Genomic DNA, 16,361 nt, shown 5'->3' with positions numbered 1-16,361 from the left:
TGGCTGCCATGTCGAACGAGAATTCCAATTTTCGGCCGCCGATGCCACCGCCACAAGTCCCTCATGCACACCACCCAGAGCTCCTGAAAAGGGAGATGGCACGAGCTCATGTCAATGGGCTACCCAATGCCAACCAGTCCATCCCGCTGGATGAAGTCAATGCTCAGTTCAAAAAGCTCAATCTTGATCCTGTGCTCGTTCGCGGTGCAGCCCAGGAAAAGTTAGACCGGAACCTATTTCTCCAGAAAGACAACTCTTTTACCGACGAGGAAGATAGCTGTGACGAGGACGAAGACGAAGACGAAGACGAGGGAAGAGAGCCATACCAAGGGTGGTCTTTGTATCGCGCGAAGCCTACCGTACTTGGCCAGGAGCCGGATTGGTCTCGCGTTACGAAGTCACGAATGAATTTAACCCAGGAAGATCTTCGTAAACTCGTTAAAGGGCAAAAGAAAGGCTCCGTTGCAAAAACCTACAGCAGCCTTGGCCGGTTGAAGCGCAAGCAAATCGACGACCTGATAGAGGAGTTAAGAAGGAAAGACGGTCGGTTTAACTGGAACGTTATTTATATCCAAGCCATCAATAAGGAAACCGGCCGTCGAGGGTTCACCGCGATGTTAGTTACTACAACTATCAATTTGGTTTTGGAAAAGACGCTAAAGCCCGGCGTTTCATTGTCACCTCGGAATTCGCAGAAGAAATCACCTCGCTTTAAGAATGACCCAGCATCCAACGTTAAGGGAAACGTACGAGGCCAACCTCGTCCAAGAGTCTCGTTTCATTATGATGCCTCACAGCCACATCCTATCTCGGGAGGTGCTGGAAGCGCTCGGCCTCAGGCCACTCACCCACCCACATTGCCATCATACGCTGGTACGGGTCCAGGACATGGAGCGCAAGCCGACCCTCGCCCACAGCCACTTCAACAACAGCCCCTACCACCATTTCCGCAACCGCAGCAAGTTCATCCCCAAGCACAACCCCAGCCCCAACCTAACCTGCAACCACCACCGCCACCACCACCACCGCCACCATCACATCATCCGCCTCCACAACACTCCGAGAGATTATCTGTCCCCAAAGGTGCTTTTCCACCGATGCATCCAACGAGACAAGGAAATATCCCGCCCGGTGTTCAAGTCGTGAATGGACCACCACGTCAATCCCATCCACATATTCCCCCAGTCCCGCCAATTCATTCAGTACCTGATCACCAGTCCTTGCCTCGGTCACTTAAACAAGAGACGCCAGTTCAAGTGAAGCAAATGCATGAGGCGCCTGAGATAGTGCATGTGGGCAAAAAAATCACACCCAAAAACATATATGCCGTCGATCAGTGGCTTGAGGATAGCAGCAACGGGGATAATGAGTCTGAGCTCTTCGAACACGTTGACGACTCGTCGGAAACTGATGATTCATTCATCGCTGACGACTTCGAAAGCAAGAATTATAGAACCGGAGGATCACAACATGCGTCTAGGGAAAGTAACGAGCCCACCTCTGGTTACCGCAGACACCGCCGTCCCGGGTCTAAATACCCCGCTAGCCCGCGAAGCCGAGATAGTCAATATAGCCGTGGAGAGGTCGATATTATTCCAGCTACAGGCATGCACCGCGGGCCGCTTATCCGTTCGGCATCGGTTTCCTATAGTTCTCGCCCATCGTTGAAGTTAATCCATGGAGGACGGTCTGCACAGACCTCTATTTCATCTCGAGACAAATCTCCGTTTCGATATACAAGCTTGACCAATGACATTCTGATCCAGAGAGAATGGGAGCGTGAGGAGATGGAGCGTCAAAAAGAAATCGACTACATCTGGAGAAAACGTCTGCAGCTGAAAGAGGACGACCTGAAACGCCGTGAGTGGGACGTGAAGCGTCGTGAGATGAGAATGGAGCGAGCCGGGCGTGCTGAGCGTCGATCATCCGTCGTTGATTCCTACGACGATCAAGATCGCGGTCGTTTCCGTTCCAAGTTCGAGGCTCCTCGCCGACGCGGCTCGATGTACCATGGGGCAGAACGCCCCCTGTTTCGTTAAGTGTACTATTGTTTCGTTTTTATCTGCTATTCAGTGTTTGTGATATTATTTGCGCAAGGAACGGTAAACTAGGAAAGCTGGGATACAGGGATACCCATTGTAAGGATGACCGTGTACGGTGTTCGGTTTTAAAAGATTTTTCTTTTTCGTTTTTTTTTCTTTTTTGTCTTTCTTTTCTTTTCTTTTCTTCTTCCTTTTTTTTTTTTTTTTTTTTTTTTTTTTTTGCTTTGCTTCCAGAAGTTTTTGTATCATCATGAACAGCCTTCCAAACTGGATTGGATGTGGCATGACCTTCATTTCGTTTGTGTGTTCTATCACGGCTGATATCCGAGAAGGAAGCCGTGTTACTTTTCGAAGCAAACCAGGAGCCTGATTTGTTCAGTGGCATTGACCTTGAACATACGCCCATCCTGCACTCTTTCTTAAGTGGTACTTAACTACCCTTTCTGTTTGATGTTCATCTTCTTTCGGCTAAAACTTTCGTTCCGGGAAAGGTTTTCATGAACAAGTGTGATATGGTGTAGTAAATTACACATGCATTCACTTGATTCCAGCCTCGAGCCGTTCCATTTTTGGGACCGTCCCTCTGCTTTTTCTTCCTTTGTATACCAAATATTATATGTCATGTTGACAGAATACATCTTCGGAGAACTGTATCCTTATGCGCAGTGTCCCTAGTCTGCTGTCTTGGATTTTGTTTCTAGTCAACCTTAGATTGATCCAGCAGTCATTTGGCATTTAGCTAATGACTATGTTGAATAGTTATGAAGTTAAGAGGAGTTTTAATAATCCAAATGTGCCACTTAGCTTAGAATTTATCAGGGTCAACAGTTCGCTACTAAAGAGCGAAATAAACCTCTAACGGCGTATGAAGTTCTTAACATTTGAGTCCTAGACAAGTTTTGAGGCATTTAGTTAGTCTTAAGCGAACTGCTGCAGGTTTCGCTCTATGAGCACCAAGATGAGCAAGAAAACCTTTTGCCAAAAAGAAGCAGGGAAAAGAACAATCCAACACATCGGGCTGCAATCCACGGTGGCATAATCATTGAACGCTGAAGGGGTGGAAGCCCCTGAAATGAACTTGAAGCGATTTGGGCGATATGGAACCTCTCTACTCTGTACACAGAGCTAGCAGAACAAGATACTCATCCTCACCGGCCCCCCGGCTGCAGGATGCGAAATATGAGGAATCGGTCAAATTCAGGAACGGCAGAAATAAATATGTACTTCACGTGTAGTTATGGAGCAACAGGGGAGTCTGCATTTGGGTTCCCATTCAAGTCATGCTAATTCAGATTCTTCAGTTCCAACATCGGTTCTGACCAAAGGCCGAGATGTGGGATTTGAACAAAATGACATCCAGGGTTCTAGCAAGAGGATGTGACCGGATGGCATCCTGTCTCGATCAGGACGACGTTGTAGTAATTTCTTGGCAGACGACATGCAACCCGAATTCTGCCGCACTTTGTGCCCCTCCCCCGCCCATGAATTCAAGATTGTATTCTGTATTCTTCTCCAGCGCATTCCACTACACTGTTTGAACCTCCCGAATCGCTTACCTCTACTCATCTCTATCTTCACTTCTATCCGCTAGATCCAATCCAGCAACCATGGCTCGCAAATTCTTCGTTGGCGGTAACTTCAAGATGTAAGTCTAGATATGAAGCCGCATCCCACTTTAGCCAAACAATGGCAGCCAAAACTTGTTTACCGCGACTGAAACGATTTTCTTTTCTATTCACATAGGAATGGGACTCAAAAGTCCATCACCGATATCATCACCAATCTTAACAGCGCCAATCTCGATCCCAACACCGAAGTCGTCATCTCCCCCCCTTCCCTCTACCTCATCCTCTCCCGTAGCCTTGCCGATCCCAAGATCGGCGTTGCCTCTCAGAATGTCTTCGATAAGCCCATGGGAGCGTACACTGGTGAGTTGAGCGTGGAACAATTGCAGGACTGCGGTATTTCCTGGACATTGGTTGGACACAGTGAGCGGAGAGTTATCTTGAAGGAGGATGACGACGTAAAGACCGCTTGCCCACTTTACTTTTTCTCTATTCACAAGATTATTTCTGTGCGCTGACCGCTGATCGATGATGGCAGTTTGCTGCACGCAAGACCAAGTCTGCTATTGATGGCGGATTGAGCGTTATTCTCTGCGTCGGAGAGACTCTTGAGGTGCGGACTTTTCCACATGCAGATGATCCGGACGGAAGCGAAATTTCTGACGCGCAAGGCATAACAGGAGCGTGAGGCCGACAAGACTGTCGATGTTGTGACCAGACAACTAGGCGCAGTTGCTTCCAGACTCAGCGCCCAGGACTGGTCTAAATTGGTTGTTGCATACGAGCCCGTCTGGTACGTTTGGAACACTTGCTATTCCTTTTAGTCTTCAGCCGCTAATTGAAGCTTTGTTTTGATTGCAGGGCCATTGGAACCGGCAAGGTTGCCACAACCGAGCAGGCCCAAGAGGTCCATGCTGCAGTCCGCAAGTACATCGCGGAGAGCGTTTCGCCCAGTGTTGCTGAGAACCTCCGTATCATCTATGGCGGCAGTGTCAATGAGAAGAATTGCAAGGAACTTGCTAAACAAGCGGATGTTGATGGATTCCTGGTCGGTGGAGCTAGTTTGAAGCCAGCATGTGAGTGTTACTGCTTCCCCCATAAGGTTAAATAGCTACTGACTCTCCCATGCAGTCGTTGACATTGTCAATGCTCGTCTCTAAATGAGAAAACAAAAGTGACAAACTCATGACTTTGGAGCAAACCAACCATCGGAACATAAAATATTCCTGTAACATACCTGATTACTTGGATTATCTCTGATAGAAATAAATCCATATACATTTTATGTTTTCATTTGTTTGTCAGTCATTGTCTAGATGTCGTTCATGTTGAATATAACACGGACACACCAACTCCAGTCCACCCATATGTGGTTCCGCCAATCGAAGGCAACGATGGCCCCAGTCCTACACCAGCGCTGACTAGGAGATCCTTAACCCTACCCTCCCAAAGCAGTCGGACGTTCAGGGATTGATCCACGCGGAGCTTTATCACCGAATCGGATTCCTTCTGTTCTCCTGCTGGAGTAACAGCACTTGCACTTGTCCCTTTCACCGGTGACGGAGGAAGTGGAGGTAACAGTCCCATCTTCCTCTTCGCCCAGGAGAGATCATCTTTGTCGCTTAACGTGCTTGCATGTCGCTTCTTCTTCCGTCTCCACAACTCGCATCCAGCAACCATCTCGCTTTCCCAGCTATACACGTTAAATCCGAATCGTGAGCTAAATGCCAAATTCGGCGACGCGAGGAGAGAATACGTCGTCGACAAGGAGCCAGTTAACGGTGTCAATGTGAGGGTAAGCGTGTATGGAAATGTGGAAATGGGTGATTGCGCTGGATGCGTAGATGACGAGGAATGTGTAGACTCCGATGCTGCTGGCAAGGTAGTAAAGCGTAAGCCTGTTGACAGGCCTACGACGGAAGAAAGAGGAGAATAATACATCTCTCCGCCTGCGGAAAGTAATGATACCGATTGAGATGCAGTCCTTGGACGCTGTGCGGTCGCCGCATGTCTGGGGTCGGGCCCGAAGTTCCACAGCCCTTTGAATCCTAACAGTGCATTGTCGGTGCTGAATAGAAATTCTGCACTATACTTTCCGGTGTCGTGGGACAGCTGCGTTAATATTGATGCTTGAGGGGTGGATTTAGACAGCGGCGTTGCCTGCGTTGAGCATACTGCCAAAGAGAGCTGTGTTGTGGGTGAGATTCGACGGAGGAATAAGCCGTTCAAGGTCGTTGGAGGGGGCAAATGCAATGTGGCGTGAAGCATTGTCTCCTTTCGCCAGCTTTGTAACGCCTTTTCACTCCTTTCATTGGGCTCTGCATGTCGAGACTCATTCGGGCTCTCCGGCGCCAATGGAGGATGAATCTGCCTATATCCCGGTACTAATCTCCGCAACGGGATCAGGGTGCTCCTGCTGGGCGTGCTCTCCAGCGGCAGGGTGCTAAATAAGTACGATATGGAGCCATCGATAAGGCCTACTGTGCCAAGTGTATACGTGGTCGCGAATTGGGGGGTGGATAGAGATGAGAGGTGAACGCGGAGCCGTTCTGGTATGGAAAAATCGAGGAGAGCTGGCCACGTTGATGGAAGGCGTTAGTCTCTGCAACTACTATCAATAAAATGGTACGCCAGGGATAAAATGTTACCATTGGCGGTATCGGTGAGCGCAGTGTAGGAATTATCTCTATTCCAGTGTGTGGCATCGGAGAAGGTGAGCTGGATATAGTCCATAAAATCTATCATTGTGAGACAGATTCAAGGTTATCTTCTGGTTTGATGCTCCATTAATTGTTCAGGTATTCTTATCGGTTTCTTAGAGAAAATTGGTCTTCGTCCGTTGCCGAGATGCTGTATGCCGGTCGTGTCAGCGACGAGCTGCGGTCATATCTTATCTGATCGGCCTTAGGCTTATCTAATCGTATCATATTTCCGCGTCGGGACTAGCGCAATCATAATCTTATCGAAAATCAAAAAATCCCAAAAAATTGAGTTCGTCAGACCAAACAGCTCGCTGACCCGGTTTCCTCCTTGCCTGTACTCTTTCTCGAGACAATACCTGGCATAAGTCTGTTCTCGAGGATTGGTTAGCGAAAGGAGAGCGATTGCCCATCATGCCTGTTTCCAAGCGGGCAAAGATTGTCCACGAGTCCAAGGTCACCAAGAAATCCCACAAAGAGCAAACCCGCCGACTCTACGCCAACGTCCAGGAAGCCGTATCTAATTATGACCACCTCTTTGTTTTCTCGGTGGATAATATGCGAAATACATACTTAAAAGATGTGCGAACCGAGTTTTCGGAAGACGGACGGTACGTCATCATTCATCCTGCATCATCTTGGGCTGCAAACAGCATAGTAGGGTGAGATGCTAACCAGCTTCCCCCAGACTCTTTTTTGGTAAAACCAAAGTAATGGCCGTCGCTCTCGGTACTAACCCAGAGACTGCCTTCGCTCCAAACCTCGACAAGCTCTCTCCCTACCTCAACGGGGCTGTCGGTCTCCTCTTCACCTCCCGCTCTCCCAAATCCGTCCTCGACTACTTCTCGTCATTTCACCCTATGGACTTTGCTCGTGCTGGTAATGTATCGCCACGCGCATTTACAATCCCTTCGGGAATCGTATACGCCCATGCAGGCGAGATCCCCGAAGAGCACGACCAGCCGATAAGTCATACAATCGAGCCCACTTTGAGAAAATTAGGGGTGCCCACAAGATTGGTGAGGGGTAAAGTGACGTTAGATATGGAAGGCGGGTACCAAGTGTGCAAGGCTGGAGAGACGCTCGATTCGCGGCAGACGACGTTGCTGAAGATGTTTGGAGTCGCGGTTGCGGAGTTTAGAGTTGAGATGAGAGCCCATTGGACTAAGGAGACGGGAGAAGTGGAGGTCTTGCAGAAGGATGAAGGCATGGAAGTTGACCATTAAAAAGCAAAAATCAGGGTGATCAGCGGGGATATTGTCTCGGTTCGTCGCATCTCGATTGGAGTTTTGGTTTAAGGAGTTCCCGGCGCCCTTTGTTCGGATGGGATTGATTTGTATTCAGGACAGGTTGCAGTGGGTCCTTGTGTTGCGTTACAAACTACGAAGTACATAAAGAGATACCTTACAGAAAAGTCTTAGCGAAGAGTCTGGGATATAAAATGACTACGAGATTTTTTTGCGCGGGATCACAGGGGATCAAACCGAAGAATGTTTGGGAAATGCCAAACAGCCTTACCTTGATCTTACCTAGGACTCCGACAAAAAAGAAACCTATTCGCCCGTTCTTTCCAACTCATCATAATATACATACTTACCCCCATACAAACTAAAATAAGAAAACAAATATTCGAATGGCAAATAGAGAGAAGCATAAGCAAGGCAAGCTGGAAAGCCACAGATGTTTCGCCGTCGACCAAGAAATAGACAGCCGATAATCCATTTGGGCAAAGGGGGCCCGAAAAGTGAAACGGATTATGCGAGTCGGATCACCAATGGATGTTAATGACAGAACGCTTTAGAAGGACTTTCAATGGATATCCCCCTTTCGGCATGGGCCATGACGGAATGATGAGCCGTGAACATCGTTGGTCTTACCCTGAGAGGTACCTGGGAGAGTAGAAGTCGAACGAAGGAAACCAACAAACCCGTGTTGAAGTTGAGAACTCAGTATCTTAGTATCTCCGTTTGCTGCGCGGGTCATCATAATCGTCACCGTCGTGGTATCTCTTCCTGGAGTAATCATCGTCACGGCGGCTATACCTATCCCTGTCTCGGTCCCGATCGCGACCTCGATCCCTGTCACGGTCACGCCTATCTCGATCTCGATCTCTATCGCGGTCCCTGTGGCTGTCTCTATCTCGATCATATGCATCCCTGGGTCTTACCGGTTCACGGTTGCTTCCTGTGACACCGCCAGATCGGTCATATCTGGAGCCGCCTCTATACGACCTATCGTCGTATCCCCCACGTCTATCATCGGGACCACCAGCACGAGCGCCGCCAGGGCCCGAGGGAGCGTTGGGTGGAGGCTGACCAGCGCTTATTCCGTTAGGAGGACCTCCAAATCCGCTTCTTCCACCTTGATACCCAATACCCCCACGTCCACCATATCCACGATCACCCCTGAATCCACCTCGGAATCCACCTCTACCTCCGAAACCACCACGGAAACCACCACCTTGGAACCCACCGGGGCCAGAAGGTGCAAATCCGCCAGGTCCCATTGGTCGCGAAGGCATTGCTTTTGTATATCCTCGTCCTCCTAGACCGCCTCCGAATCGTCTCGGTTTCCAGCCTTTAACAGTACGACCTCGTTCAACATCCACTAAAACGCGCCGGTCCTTTATGCGAATACCATCTGTTTCTTTGTATGCCGCTATATAGTCGAATGGGTTTCATAGTGTTAGTCATGACTCTTACATTACCTGACCTGACGACCTGTCGGAAAGGGGAAAAGGGATTTCTTTTTTTTGTTTGGGGGAGGGGGAGAATATAGGAAAGATTGAAGCCGCTAAGGGATTCAGTACCCTTCATATCCAATTCACGCTCGTAGACAATGAATGCATAGCCTCTATGTTTCTTTTTTGGATTCGTATTTGATGGATCAGTGACGATTCGAATCTAGAGCGGGCGGCTTGGTCAGTCACTTGAAAGTTTGCGTTGTTTAATGCAGACCTACCCTTTCGATCGGGCCGAACCGCCCAAACTCTCTCTCCAAGTCTGCTTCTTTCACGTCGTAGCTAAGACGCGAGACAAACAGGGTCTTGAAGGGGTCGCCTCTAACTTGCGGGTCGGAACTGGGATCATCTGAACAGGGAGTTTAGCAGACGGAGAACAATATAAATGATTCCGCCGATAAAACATTGGTTCGGAAGGTTAGATGGCCGTCATACAAGTTTTCAGCCCCTCTGTGAGATATTTGTCCAGTTCTTCTTTCTTCTCTTGCTTCTGTCTCGCTTTGCGCTGAAGCCAGCTTTCTGTTGCATTGTACGGCACCTCTTCGGCATAGTTCTGTAGTTCGCCGACAAACTGGGCGACTCCAGTGAGATCACTCTGTCGAACGTCTTCTGGCGCGCGATCTATAGGCTTTAAATATTTGAGTGGCGGCCGAGGTGCGAACAGTGCCAGGAGGTTGGCAGGAAGCTTGTCTGTCATTATGGCAGCAAGTTAGGGTTCAAAACAGACACTAAATAAAGTAAGTCCAAATTGAAGAATGGGAGAAAGGGATGTAGAAAACAAAAGCACATCCCAGAACAGCCACAGGAAGAGTGGTCAGAGCTGGGAGCGCGTCTCGCTGTGCTGGTCGGCCAGAGAGTTGTTGATGTGCCACTGGCGACTTCAAGTGAAGCCGAGAAAATCCCAATTCGGTAAAGCGGCAGTGTCACGCTAGCGCGCCCAAATGCAGTGCTACCAGCCAATCAGATCTCGATTTACTGGCTCCTCCAAAAATTCCAGAGCGCAAGACAGCAGACGGCAGCTCGAGAAACAACACCACAGTGCGGAAACCAGAGTGTCACAATGCCGATTCAGGGAGTGAAGGCGTTAGCCACGGGCCGAGTATGTTTGACCCTTGTCCAATCCCCCTCGAAACGGACTCGACTAACCCACAAGTGCAGAACGGCGTGGGCGCATTTATCCTACAATGCAAGCGTCTTGACTTTCACTACTGCGACTGGGCCGGGAGCTCAAAGGGCATGAAGTAAGCTATTCATTGTAGCTTTGTCTTGCATTGGCTTTTAATGCCACGGCTCTGCACTTTTCACAGAAACATTGCTTGCTGATAACCTTCACTTTGCTCTCATTCCAGCTCCTTCCTCCGCCATGCTCTCCCCAAATTCGCCGCAGAGAACCCCCAAATCGAAATCCGGATATCACCGCGACCGCACAAACACCCTATCATCAAAGGCCATTATATTAATGGCCGCGAGAAAGCCATCTGCGTCCGAAACCTTGAGAAGGATCAGATCCTCCAGAAAGCTACTCTCTTGAAAGAAGCCAGCGGAGAGAAACTGAAGACGGTGAGAAATCCTGTTTCCAGCACAAACGAGAGCGTCAGAGGTATTTGGGACCCTTATCATGGCGACATCAAGATGATATGATGCGCGTGACAGTACTACTTGGAGGTTACATGTGAACGGCGTAGGAGTTTGGGGATCAGTTTCAATGAAGATTGCCAATGGGTTTATTTATTTAGTGGCATATTATCTATTATAAAGAATCATCCATTTGAAATACTTTGTATTTCAATTGTCCGATCTATATTGCATTCCCTTGTGCCCGATCCAATGGTCCTAATACACTATAAGCTTAAGCATGAATCCCAGGCCAAAATCCACTGCCAATGCGAGAACATCTTAGCACAATTGTCTTGAAATGGCTCAACCATGGAAACTGTATCATAAAGAAATAAAAAATAGCCATCATGCCCCCTCCAATTACTGCCCGGAAAACACCGTCGCCAAAAAAATGCACCTTGAGAAATTGAGAGCCAGGATAAAAATAGGGATAAAAGCAATGTCCAAATATCAGAGATAGATTTGGAGCATTGTCCTCGGTTGACTGACTGATTTTCCACAGTCAGTGACCACACACTTTGAGAAAGGTCTTGTCTTTGCAGGTACGGCTGCTTTCCTCCCACGAGATGAAGCACGGTTTTTCGTACATAGCCCGCAGTAAACCTACATTAATATGTAATTAGCAACCGATATACAAAAAGGAAAAAAAGAGAGAGAGAGTTGGGGGTGTGTGGAAGTACTAACATGACCGCATGATCTTGCCACCCACACTTGCTTCTGTATAGGATCATCCCCAGTCCCAAGTTCATGCTCGCAATTAGGACATATTACGACATCATCTTCACCGGCGGTCCTAGTAAAACCCGCCGGGGGCGCAGGAGGCGATTGATACGCTGGAGAAGTCGGGCGACCGTCCGGGTTCAACGATTCAAGCCCAACGAGAGTTAAATCCATCTGCGGATTATCAAGATCAATGGTCAGATCTATTCCATGCCTAGGCGCTTCACCAATCCAGAAAGGCGTCATAGCATGACTGAAGGCGACAATATCCCTTGTGCGCAATGCCATCTCTTCCGCGAATTCTTGGGTTCGGTTTAGGGCCAGTCTATCGGCCCTTAGTAAATTCATCAGGCCGCCCCTCCTGAAAGGCAAACCTCTATGATGATGCTCCGAAGAGGTAGTTTGTTGAGGCTGTGTTCTAGGGCGAGCTCCCCGAGAAATGGATCCTAACCACTGTACTTCAGGGCTGGATTGTTGGTTGTTGCTTGGAGACTGCCCTGGTTCTTGTTCCAAATTGACAACATCTGCCATGATATTCCTTCCGAACCGCGGTGGTCGACTTGCTCCTGTTGGTCTACTTCCCGAGGACGGAATCCAAGACCTTTGCGGTGAGCGAGAGGGAGGGCTAGAGTCATCTTGGGTCAAGTCGATGACGTTTGGCTGCGGTTGGGCTTGTAGGAAAGAGGGAGGGGGTGGAGGCACTCCGGTCGACATGATAGGTCTTCTATAATCGTATCCGTCCCCGGGATATCTTATTCGTGGAAGTTGAAGGTTCTGTGAGCGTGCACCGCCAAATGAACGGCTGTTGGCAGAATTAGACGCCTCTTCCTGGGCTGTCCAGGGAGATTCACTTCTGCTTTCAGAATTGGAGCCAGATATTTGGTCATGGGGACGCTAAGAATGTGCAAAGAAAAATTCCATCAGTCCTCGTAGTCCGTAGGTGTGCAGCGGGTGGAAGCACCCCGCTGGCCGCCACCAGTCGCCGGGAAGGAATAACTCACCTTTCTTGACGGTGTCGATGTTAAAAACTGGATGGAGGGAGTCCTGTTCATTGTGGCGGATGTCAAGACGGATGGGCCCGTACAGGAGGTCGGAGATGGTGGAAGAAGCGGAAGAACTTGGAGATGGGAGGAGATGGTTTGGAAAGATGGGTCGGCTGCGAGCACCGAGTCTTATCTCTATGCCCGAAAGTTAAGGTTACAGAGCGAATGGAGGGAACTAAACCAGTTGCTATGTCACCAGCCGCCAGGGCCCAGCGCTGGTTTAATAATCCCGCCAGCCAACAACCTTGATTTATTTATGGCCTTTAGGATTTTGCGTGACGTGCTTGTCATGAGATCAAAGAGGGATTTTTGGTCCAGCCAAGCAAGAAAATTCCTTGTATTCAATTAAAAAAAAAAAAAAAAACACCTGAACAAAGTCCGCTTTTCAAAAAGCACCATAATACTACTTAGCAATACTCCGTACAAGCAAGGAAATTGAACTCCTCATTATCATTCCGATCCAACCAGTGTCAGAACTCCGTCTGTGTTGAGAGCCACAATATTACGAGCTGATCTTCCCCATCCAACCGCAACCGCAGGAACTGCACTTCGAAGAGGCTCGGTCCATGATTTTGCTGACTTCGAATACTGTTGCACGGTCAAGCCGTTTGGTCCGCCGGTCAGCAAAAACTGGCCCGTGTAATCCCAGCTGAGACAGTCCACCCTGTTGCCAATTTCCAAGACTTTCACCACCTCTGATTTACGGAGATCCCAAATAGAAACGCTAGAGGATACTTCGGTAACAGATGCCAACCAGGTTCCGTTTTCCGAGAAGAATAAAGTTTTGAGGGGCCCAGAGCAGGTAAAACTCGCAGCATTTGATCCGGTCTTGACATCAAAGATCTTTATCTGTCCATCAGCAGCGCCGGCGGCAACTAGATGGCCGTCAGGGTGAAATTGGACACACGATAGCGCTTTGATACTGTTAGCAAATGCAATACCGACGTAGAAAAAGCTTCTTACCAGAGTCGCTGAAAATTTGCGCAACAACCGTGGATGTTGAGAGATCATACAGCACATAGCTTTTGTCAACACCAACAGAAGCTACAATATCTCCAGTTGGGTGTCTCGCCAAAGCTGTGACCGCACCCGCGTGCGAGTTGAAACTCGCAACCTCGGCTCCATTCTCGAAAACTTTGACTGATCCGGTGGACGTTGAGATGACAGCTTTGTCGTTAACCCACATCGTGTCGGTAATCGCACCACCGCCACCTTTCAAAGAAGCCACGATGGCCTTATCGACCAATGAGTATATACCGGCAACGCCATCTACACCTCCAACCAAGGCCAACTCCCCAGATTCATTGAGCGACAAAGAATCACCCCCAGGATAGAGTGACTCGGAGGTAGCAACGGGCTTAAATTGCTGTATTGTCTCGCTGGTTGCCCAGTCTTCGGGAATAGGACGCTTGCGGCGCGTTTTTGATAACCTGTAAAAGGAGTAATCAGCAGCAACCCTCACAAGCTGCGCGTGGTAAAAAAATTACTTCTCCTGTGTCTCCTCTATCCGTGCAAGCACGGCAGGAGACAGGCCGGTACTATCCACCTGCATTGCGTCACCACCAGCCGGGGCTCGTCCAGCACCAACGGAGATTTTCGATAGAGCGTCGCGCGCAGCATCTCTCTCTTGCCGTAGTCTCGCGATCACTCTAACTGCGGCATCGTGCTGGTAAAGAGCGGTGCTAAGTTCCTGTCGTGTCTGAGCCAAAGTCTGCCTTAAAGTGTATGTCTCCAAAGCCAAAGCGTCCCATTCTTCCTGGAACACCCCGAGCAGCGAAGGAATCGAAGTGAGTGTCGGCGGCCGAGGGCGCACAACGCGTGCAGACTTCAGCTCAATGAGATCGTCGATAGTGAGTTCTTCGCCGGTAACTGGCTCTTTGCCATGCTCGGCGATGTACGCCTCAATTAGTCGCTTTTCGAAAACATTCCCTATTAAATGTCAGCTCCGATAAAGCTCCTGTCGCAAGGCCGTTGACGTACCGCTCTTGCGCGAAACAACCGGCACTTGGGGAGCTTCCCCAGAGACTGGAGTAAAATATCAGTATCTTCGGCTTTAAATGTAAATACGAAAACTAAGAGAGATCTCACTTGCGCAAAGCATTGTGGGCGGGTTCGCTGGCTGACAATTGAGGGATTGGGTTTCTTTGCTCTTTGGCAGTTTGATCAGATTCAAGTGTTGCCCGTCTGAGCTGCTCGGAGCTAGGGTCTTTTCCGCTCCGCGACCACCTCGCCAGCTGGGCAGACGTCGACTTCGCACCGCTCTTTACGATAATATTCAAATGGGCGCTGGGGACACGAGTATAAGTATTGGGTAGAACCGAATATAGTCACCTTTGAAAAGAAAAGCACCTTGTCTCACCACGGTGCTGCCGCTTTTGCCCGACAGTCACTCGATACTCAATCTCGGGCGCCTCAACCCCCTCCTTGTAGATTGACAATGAATTTCAAGGCTAAGAATCTTACATATGGTCCGCTGCTCATCTTTGTTTCTGATAAATATGCGATGGCTAAAATTAAGTTCTAGACAAGAATGAACCCGCCTTTCTTCGCAGACTTCGAAGTCAGTATGGCGATGGAACGGGTGAACGCCACGGGCGGTCCAATGTGCGTCCTATTAAGGCGAAAGACCCCGATGCGGACGATGAACCTACCTACGTCGATGAAGAGAGTAATGAAGTGATTTCAAAGGAGGAATACCAAGCGATGCTAAGGAATGCAGAAGAGAACACAAGTGAACAGCCAACGAGCAGGCCGGAGAATGGTGACCAGAACCAAAACAGCACCAGCGATAAAACTCACGAGAAGGCCACAGAGCCACCGGAATTGGCTCCTAGCCAGAAGGTTGCGGAGATAGGAGGTGCAAAGAAGAAAAAATTGGCGAGAGTCATTGCAGATGATGATGATGATCAGACAGCTAAGAAAGATGCCCAAGTAAAGGTTACCGGTCCGCCGAAAAAGAGGCAAAAGAAAAAGAAAATTAAATTGTCATTTGATGAAGAAACGGAAACATGATATTTGAGGCAGATACAGTCTGGCTTCAACTATCTGTCGCGGAGCGTTGCCTCGCGTTGCCTGTGGATCCAATCCCTGGGTTTATGCAAAATTTCGAAGCAAACCCCCCCCAAAAAACCCATCGACCGAACCCGTCTGGTACTCAAAGCCATTTCGCAGATGGAAACTTAGTCTTTGCAAGTGCCGCGAACGGTCTTTGCAGTGTCTGCTATCTAATTATTACCTGCGACGCTCCAAAGATTTGACGGCCATAGGGGTTAAATACCCTCAGTGGCCAGGTCAAGGGCGTACTTGACAAGAGGAAACTGCGTATGTTATCAAAGTCATGTTCATTGCTTGTCCTAAGACGTCTTGGATTGTTGCTCGCGGTCCATACGCCTGCTCAAAACCCCTTGCCACCTACGTGCCGAGCGGTTGAAATTCTGAAGCATAGGCATCGATTTCCAAGATACGTTGCATCAAATTATGCTCCCTCAAGTCAACAGACTACCTAGGAATAGAGTCCCGTATCCTGGGCAAACCATCACCAAACTGTACCCACCCTAATCCCTTAGGGTCAGTACTTAGGAAAAATTTCTCCAGAGATACTCGAGATCACTTGAAAACCATAGAACTTCTGTTATTAGCCTCTACAATTTAGAGCATTCAGCTCCATTATCTTGCACAGAGATGTGACATGCACAAGCTGAATTCATGTCGTGGTTTCCGGCCACCTTCGCAACCTGTTGTACACATAATGAGTCATTTCCATGGCCATCATCTGGATCTCAAGGTGGCACTGATGTATAGCTGAGGGGAAGAAAAATTAATTGATATAGTGTATTCAAGCTGCGGTTAACCAATGTAGAGTAGCTGGATGACGACGTTAATCTCAAAGGAGTCATAAACTAATGCCAGCGAACTGATAGTTAATCAAGTAATAC

The 16,361-nt window shown here is 48.7% G+C and overlaps 9 protein-coding genes across 9 annotated transcripts; 5 read left to right on the top strand and 4 right to left on the bottom strand.

The window, feature by feature from the left end:
• Positions 1 to 8: 8 nt before the first annotated feature.
• On the top strand, positions 9 to 2,131 carry CIMG_09362 (uncharacterized protein; the record flags this gene model as incomplete). Its single annotated transcript, XM_001239740.2, has 1 exon — positions 9 to 2,131. The coding sequence occupies one exon, from the start codon at positions 9 to 11 to the stop codon at positions 2,037 to 2,039; it is 2,031 nt and encodes a 676-aa protein (XP_001239741.1). The 3' UTR covers positions 2,040 to 2,131.
• Positions 2,132 to 3,570: 1,439 nt separating this feature from the next.
• Positions 3,571 to 5,650, top strand: CIMG_09361 (triosephosphate isomerase). The gene is made up of 6 exons (XM_001239739.2): positions 3,571 to 3,687; positions 3,786 to 4,065; positions 4,146 to 4,220; positions 4,288 to 4,400; positions 4,469 to 4,683; positions 4,739 to 5,650. The coding sequence occupies exons 1-6, from the start codon at positions 3,650 to 3,652 to the stop codon at positions 4,765 to 4,767; spliced, it is 750 nt and encodes a 249-aa protein (XP_001239740.1). The 5' UTR covers positions 3,571 to 3,649; the 3' UTR covers positions 4,768 to 5,650.
• Positions 4,888 to 6,446, bottom strand: CIMG_09360 (mitochondrial distribution and morphology protein 10). Its single transcript, XM_001239738.2, has 2 exons — positions 6,256 to 6,446; positions 4,888 to 6,180 (listed from the first exon to the last, which is right to left on the bottom strand). The coding sequence occupies exons 1-2, from the start codon at positions 6,350 to 6,352 to the stop codon at positions 4,931 to 4,933; spliced, it is 1,347 nt and encodes a 448-aa protein (XP_001239739.1). The 5' UTR covers positions 6,353 to 6,446; the 3' UTR covers positions 4,888 to 4,930.
• A 190-nt stretch (positions 6,447 to 6,636) lies between these two features.
• On the top strand, positions 6,637 to 8,942 carry CIMG_09359 (mRNA turnover protein MRT4). Its single transcript, XM_001239737.2, has 2 exons — positions 6,637 to 6,917; positions 6,995 to 8,942. The coding sequence occupies exons 1-2, from the start codon at positions 6,721 to 6,723 to the stop codon at positions 7,530 to 7,532; spliced, it is 735 nt and encodes a 244-aa protein (XP_001239738.1). The 5' UTR covers positions 6,637 to 6,720; the 3' UTR covers positions 7,533 to 8,942.
• CIMG_09358 (U1 small nuclear ribonucleoprotein) lies at positions 6,994 to 9,884 on the bottom strand. Its single transcript, XM_001239736.2, has 4 exons — positions 9,482 to 9,884; positions 9,268 to 9,395; positions 9,116 to 9,209; positions 6,994 to 8,964 (listed from the first exon to the last, which is right to left on the bottom strand). The coding sequence occupies exons 1-4, from the start codon at positions 9,741 to 9,743 to the stop codon at positions 8,261 to 8,263; spliced, it is 1,188 nt and encodes a 395-aa protein (XP_001239737.1). The 5' UTR covers positions 9,744 to 9,884; the 3' UTR covers positions 6,994 to 8,260.
• A 208-nt stretch (positions 9,885 to 10,092) lies between these two features.
• Positions 10,093 to 10,937, top strand: CIMG_09357 (mitochondrial 54S ribosomal protein MRPL51). The gene is made up of 3 exons (XM_001239735.2): positions 10,093 to 10,145; positions 10,205 to 10,287; positions 10,396 to 10,937. The coding sequence occupies exons 1-3, from the start codon at positions 10,107 to 10,109 to the stop codon at positions 10,685 to 10,687; spliced, it is 414 nt and encodes a 137-aa protein (XP_001239736.1). The 5' UTR covers positions 10,093 to 10,106; the 3' UTR covers positions 10,688 to 10,937.
• Positions 10,833 to 12,504, bottom strand: CIMG_09356 (uncharacterized protein). Its single transcript, XM_001239734.2, has 3 exons — positions 12,385 to 12,504; positions 11,348 to 12,277; positions 10,833 to 11,266 (listed from the first exon to the last, which is right to left on the bottom strand). Exons 1-3 carry the CDS (start codon positions 12,433 to 12,435, stop codon positions 11,114 to 11,116), a joined length of 1,134 nt encoding a protein of 377 aa, XP_001239735.1. The 5' UTR covers positions 12,436 to 12,504; the 3' UTR covers positions 10,833 to 11,113.
• A 263-nt stretch (positions 12,505 to 12,767) lies between these two features.
• On the bottom strand, positions 12,768 to 14,694 carry CIMG_09355 (cell cycle control protein). Its single transcript, XM_001239733.2, has 5 exons — positions 14,515 to 14,694; positions 14,407 to 14,451; positions 13,914 to 14,355; positions 13,390 to 13,856; positions 12,768 to 13,340 (listed from the first exon to the last, which is right to left on the bottom strand). Exons 1-5 carry the CDS (start codon positions 14,525 to 14,527, stop codon positions 12,877 to 12,879), a joined length of 1,431 nt encoding a protein of 476 aa, XP_001239734.1. The 5' UTR covers positions 14,528 to 14,694; the 3' UTR covers positions 12,768 to 12,876.
• A 169-nt stretch (positions 14,695 to 14,863) lies between these two features.
• CIMG_09354 (uncharacterized protein) lies at positions 14,864 to 16,265 on the top strand (the record flags this gene model as incomplete). Its single annotated transcript, XM_001239732.2, has 2 exons — positions 14,864 to 14,894; positions 14,951 to 16,265. 2 exons carry the CDS (start codon positions 14,864 to 14,866, stop codon positions 15,436 to 15,438), a joined length of 519 nt encoding a protein of 172 aa, XP_001239733.1. The 3' UTR covers positions 15,439 to 16,265.
• Between the last annotated feature and the right edge of the window lie 96 nt (positions 16,266 to 16,361).

Source organism: Coccidioides immitis (genome assembly GCF_000149335.2).
Source record: "Coccidioides immitis RS genomic scaffold supercont3.5, whole genome shotgun sequence".
Lineage (NCBI taxonomy): Eukaryota > Fungi > Ascomycota > Eurotiomycetes > Onygenales > Onygenaceae > Coccidioides > Coccidioides immitis.
The sequence above is the reverse complement of the archived record's forward strand: the minus strand, read 5'-3'. Positions and strand labels throughout refer to the sequence as shown.

Bases quoted from the DNA above. Each gene is read 5' to 3' on its own strand.
- CIMG_09355 (XM_001239733.2), bottom strand. The intron at 14,356-14,406 runs GTACGTCAACGG...GACATTTAATAG, and splicing joins GGTTGTTTCGCGCAAGAGCG to GGAATGTTTTCGAAAAGCGA. The intron at 13,341-13,389 runs GTAAGAAGCTTT...ACAGTATCAAAG, and splicing joins GCAAATTTTCAGCGACTCTG to CGCTATCGTGTGTCCAATTT.
- CIMG_09358 (XM_001239736.2), bottom strand. From the start codon at position 9,743: ATGACAGACAAGCTTCCTGCCAACCTCCTGGCACTGTTCGCACCTCGG. The intron at 9,396-9,481 runs GTATGACGGCCA...CTCCCTGTTCAG, and splicing joins CACAGAGGGGCTGAAAACTT to ATGATCCCAGTTCCGACCCG. The intron at 8,965-9,115 runs GTACTGAATCCC...TCGACTATATAG, and splicing joins GCGTGAATTGGATATGAAGG to CGGCATACAAAGAAACAGAT.
- CIMG_09361 (XM_001239739.2), top strand. From the start codon at position 3,650: ATGGCTCGCAAATTCTTCGTTGGCGGTAACTTCAAGAT. The intron at 4,221-4,287 runs GTGCGGACTTTT...AAGGCATAACAG, and splicing joins GCGTCGGAGAGACTCTTGAG to GAGCGTGAGGCCGACAAGAC. The intron at 4,684-4,738 runs GTGAGTGTTACT...TCTCCCATGCAG, and splicing joins AGCTAGTTTGAAGCCAGCAT to TCGTTGACATTGTCAATGCT.
- CIMG_09357 (XM_001239735.2), top strand. From the start codon at position 10,107: ATGCCGATTCAGGGAGTGAAGGCGTTAGCCACGGGCCGA. The intron at 10,146-10,204 runs GTATGTTTGACC...CCACAAGTGCAG, and splicing joins AGGCGTTAGCCACGGGCCGA to AACGGCGTGGGCGCATTTAT. The intron at 10,288-10,395 runs GTAAGCTATTCA...CTCTCATTCCAG, and splicing joins GGGAGCTCAAAGGGCATGAA to CTCCTTCCTCCGCCATGCTC.
- CIMG_09356 (XM_001239734.2), bottom strand. From the start codon at position 12,435: ATGAACAGGACTCCCTCCATCCAGTTTTTAACATCGACACCGTCAAGA. The intron at 12,278-12,384 runs GTGAGTTATTCC...GCACATTCTTAG, and splicing joins CATCGACACCGTCAAGAAAG to CGTCCCCATGACCAAATATC. The intron at 11,267-11,347 runs GTTAGTACTTCC...ATATTAATGTAG, and splicing joins TGGCAAGATCATGCGGTCAT to GTTTACTGCGGGCTATGTAC.
- CIMG_09360 (XM_001239738.2), bottom strand. From the start codon at position 6,352: ATGATAGATTTTATGGACTATATCCAGCTCACCTTCTCCGATGCCACA. The intron at 6,181-6,255 runs GTAACATTTTAT...CAACGTGGCCAG, and splicing joins GCTCACCGATACCGCCAATG to CTCTCCTCGATTTTTCCATA.
- CIMG_09359 (XM_001239737.2), top strand. From the start codon at position 6,721: ATGCCTGTTTCCAAGCGGGCAAAGATTGTCCACGAGTCCAAGGTCACC. The intron at 6,918-6,994 runs GTACGTCATCAT...AGCTTCCCCCAG, and splicing joins GAGTTTTCGGAAGACGGACG to ACTCTTTTTTGGTAAAACCA.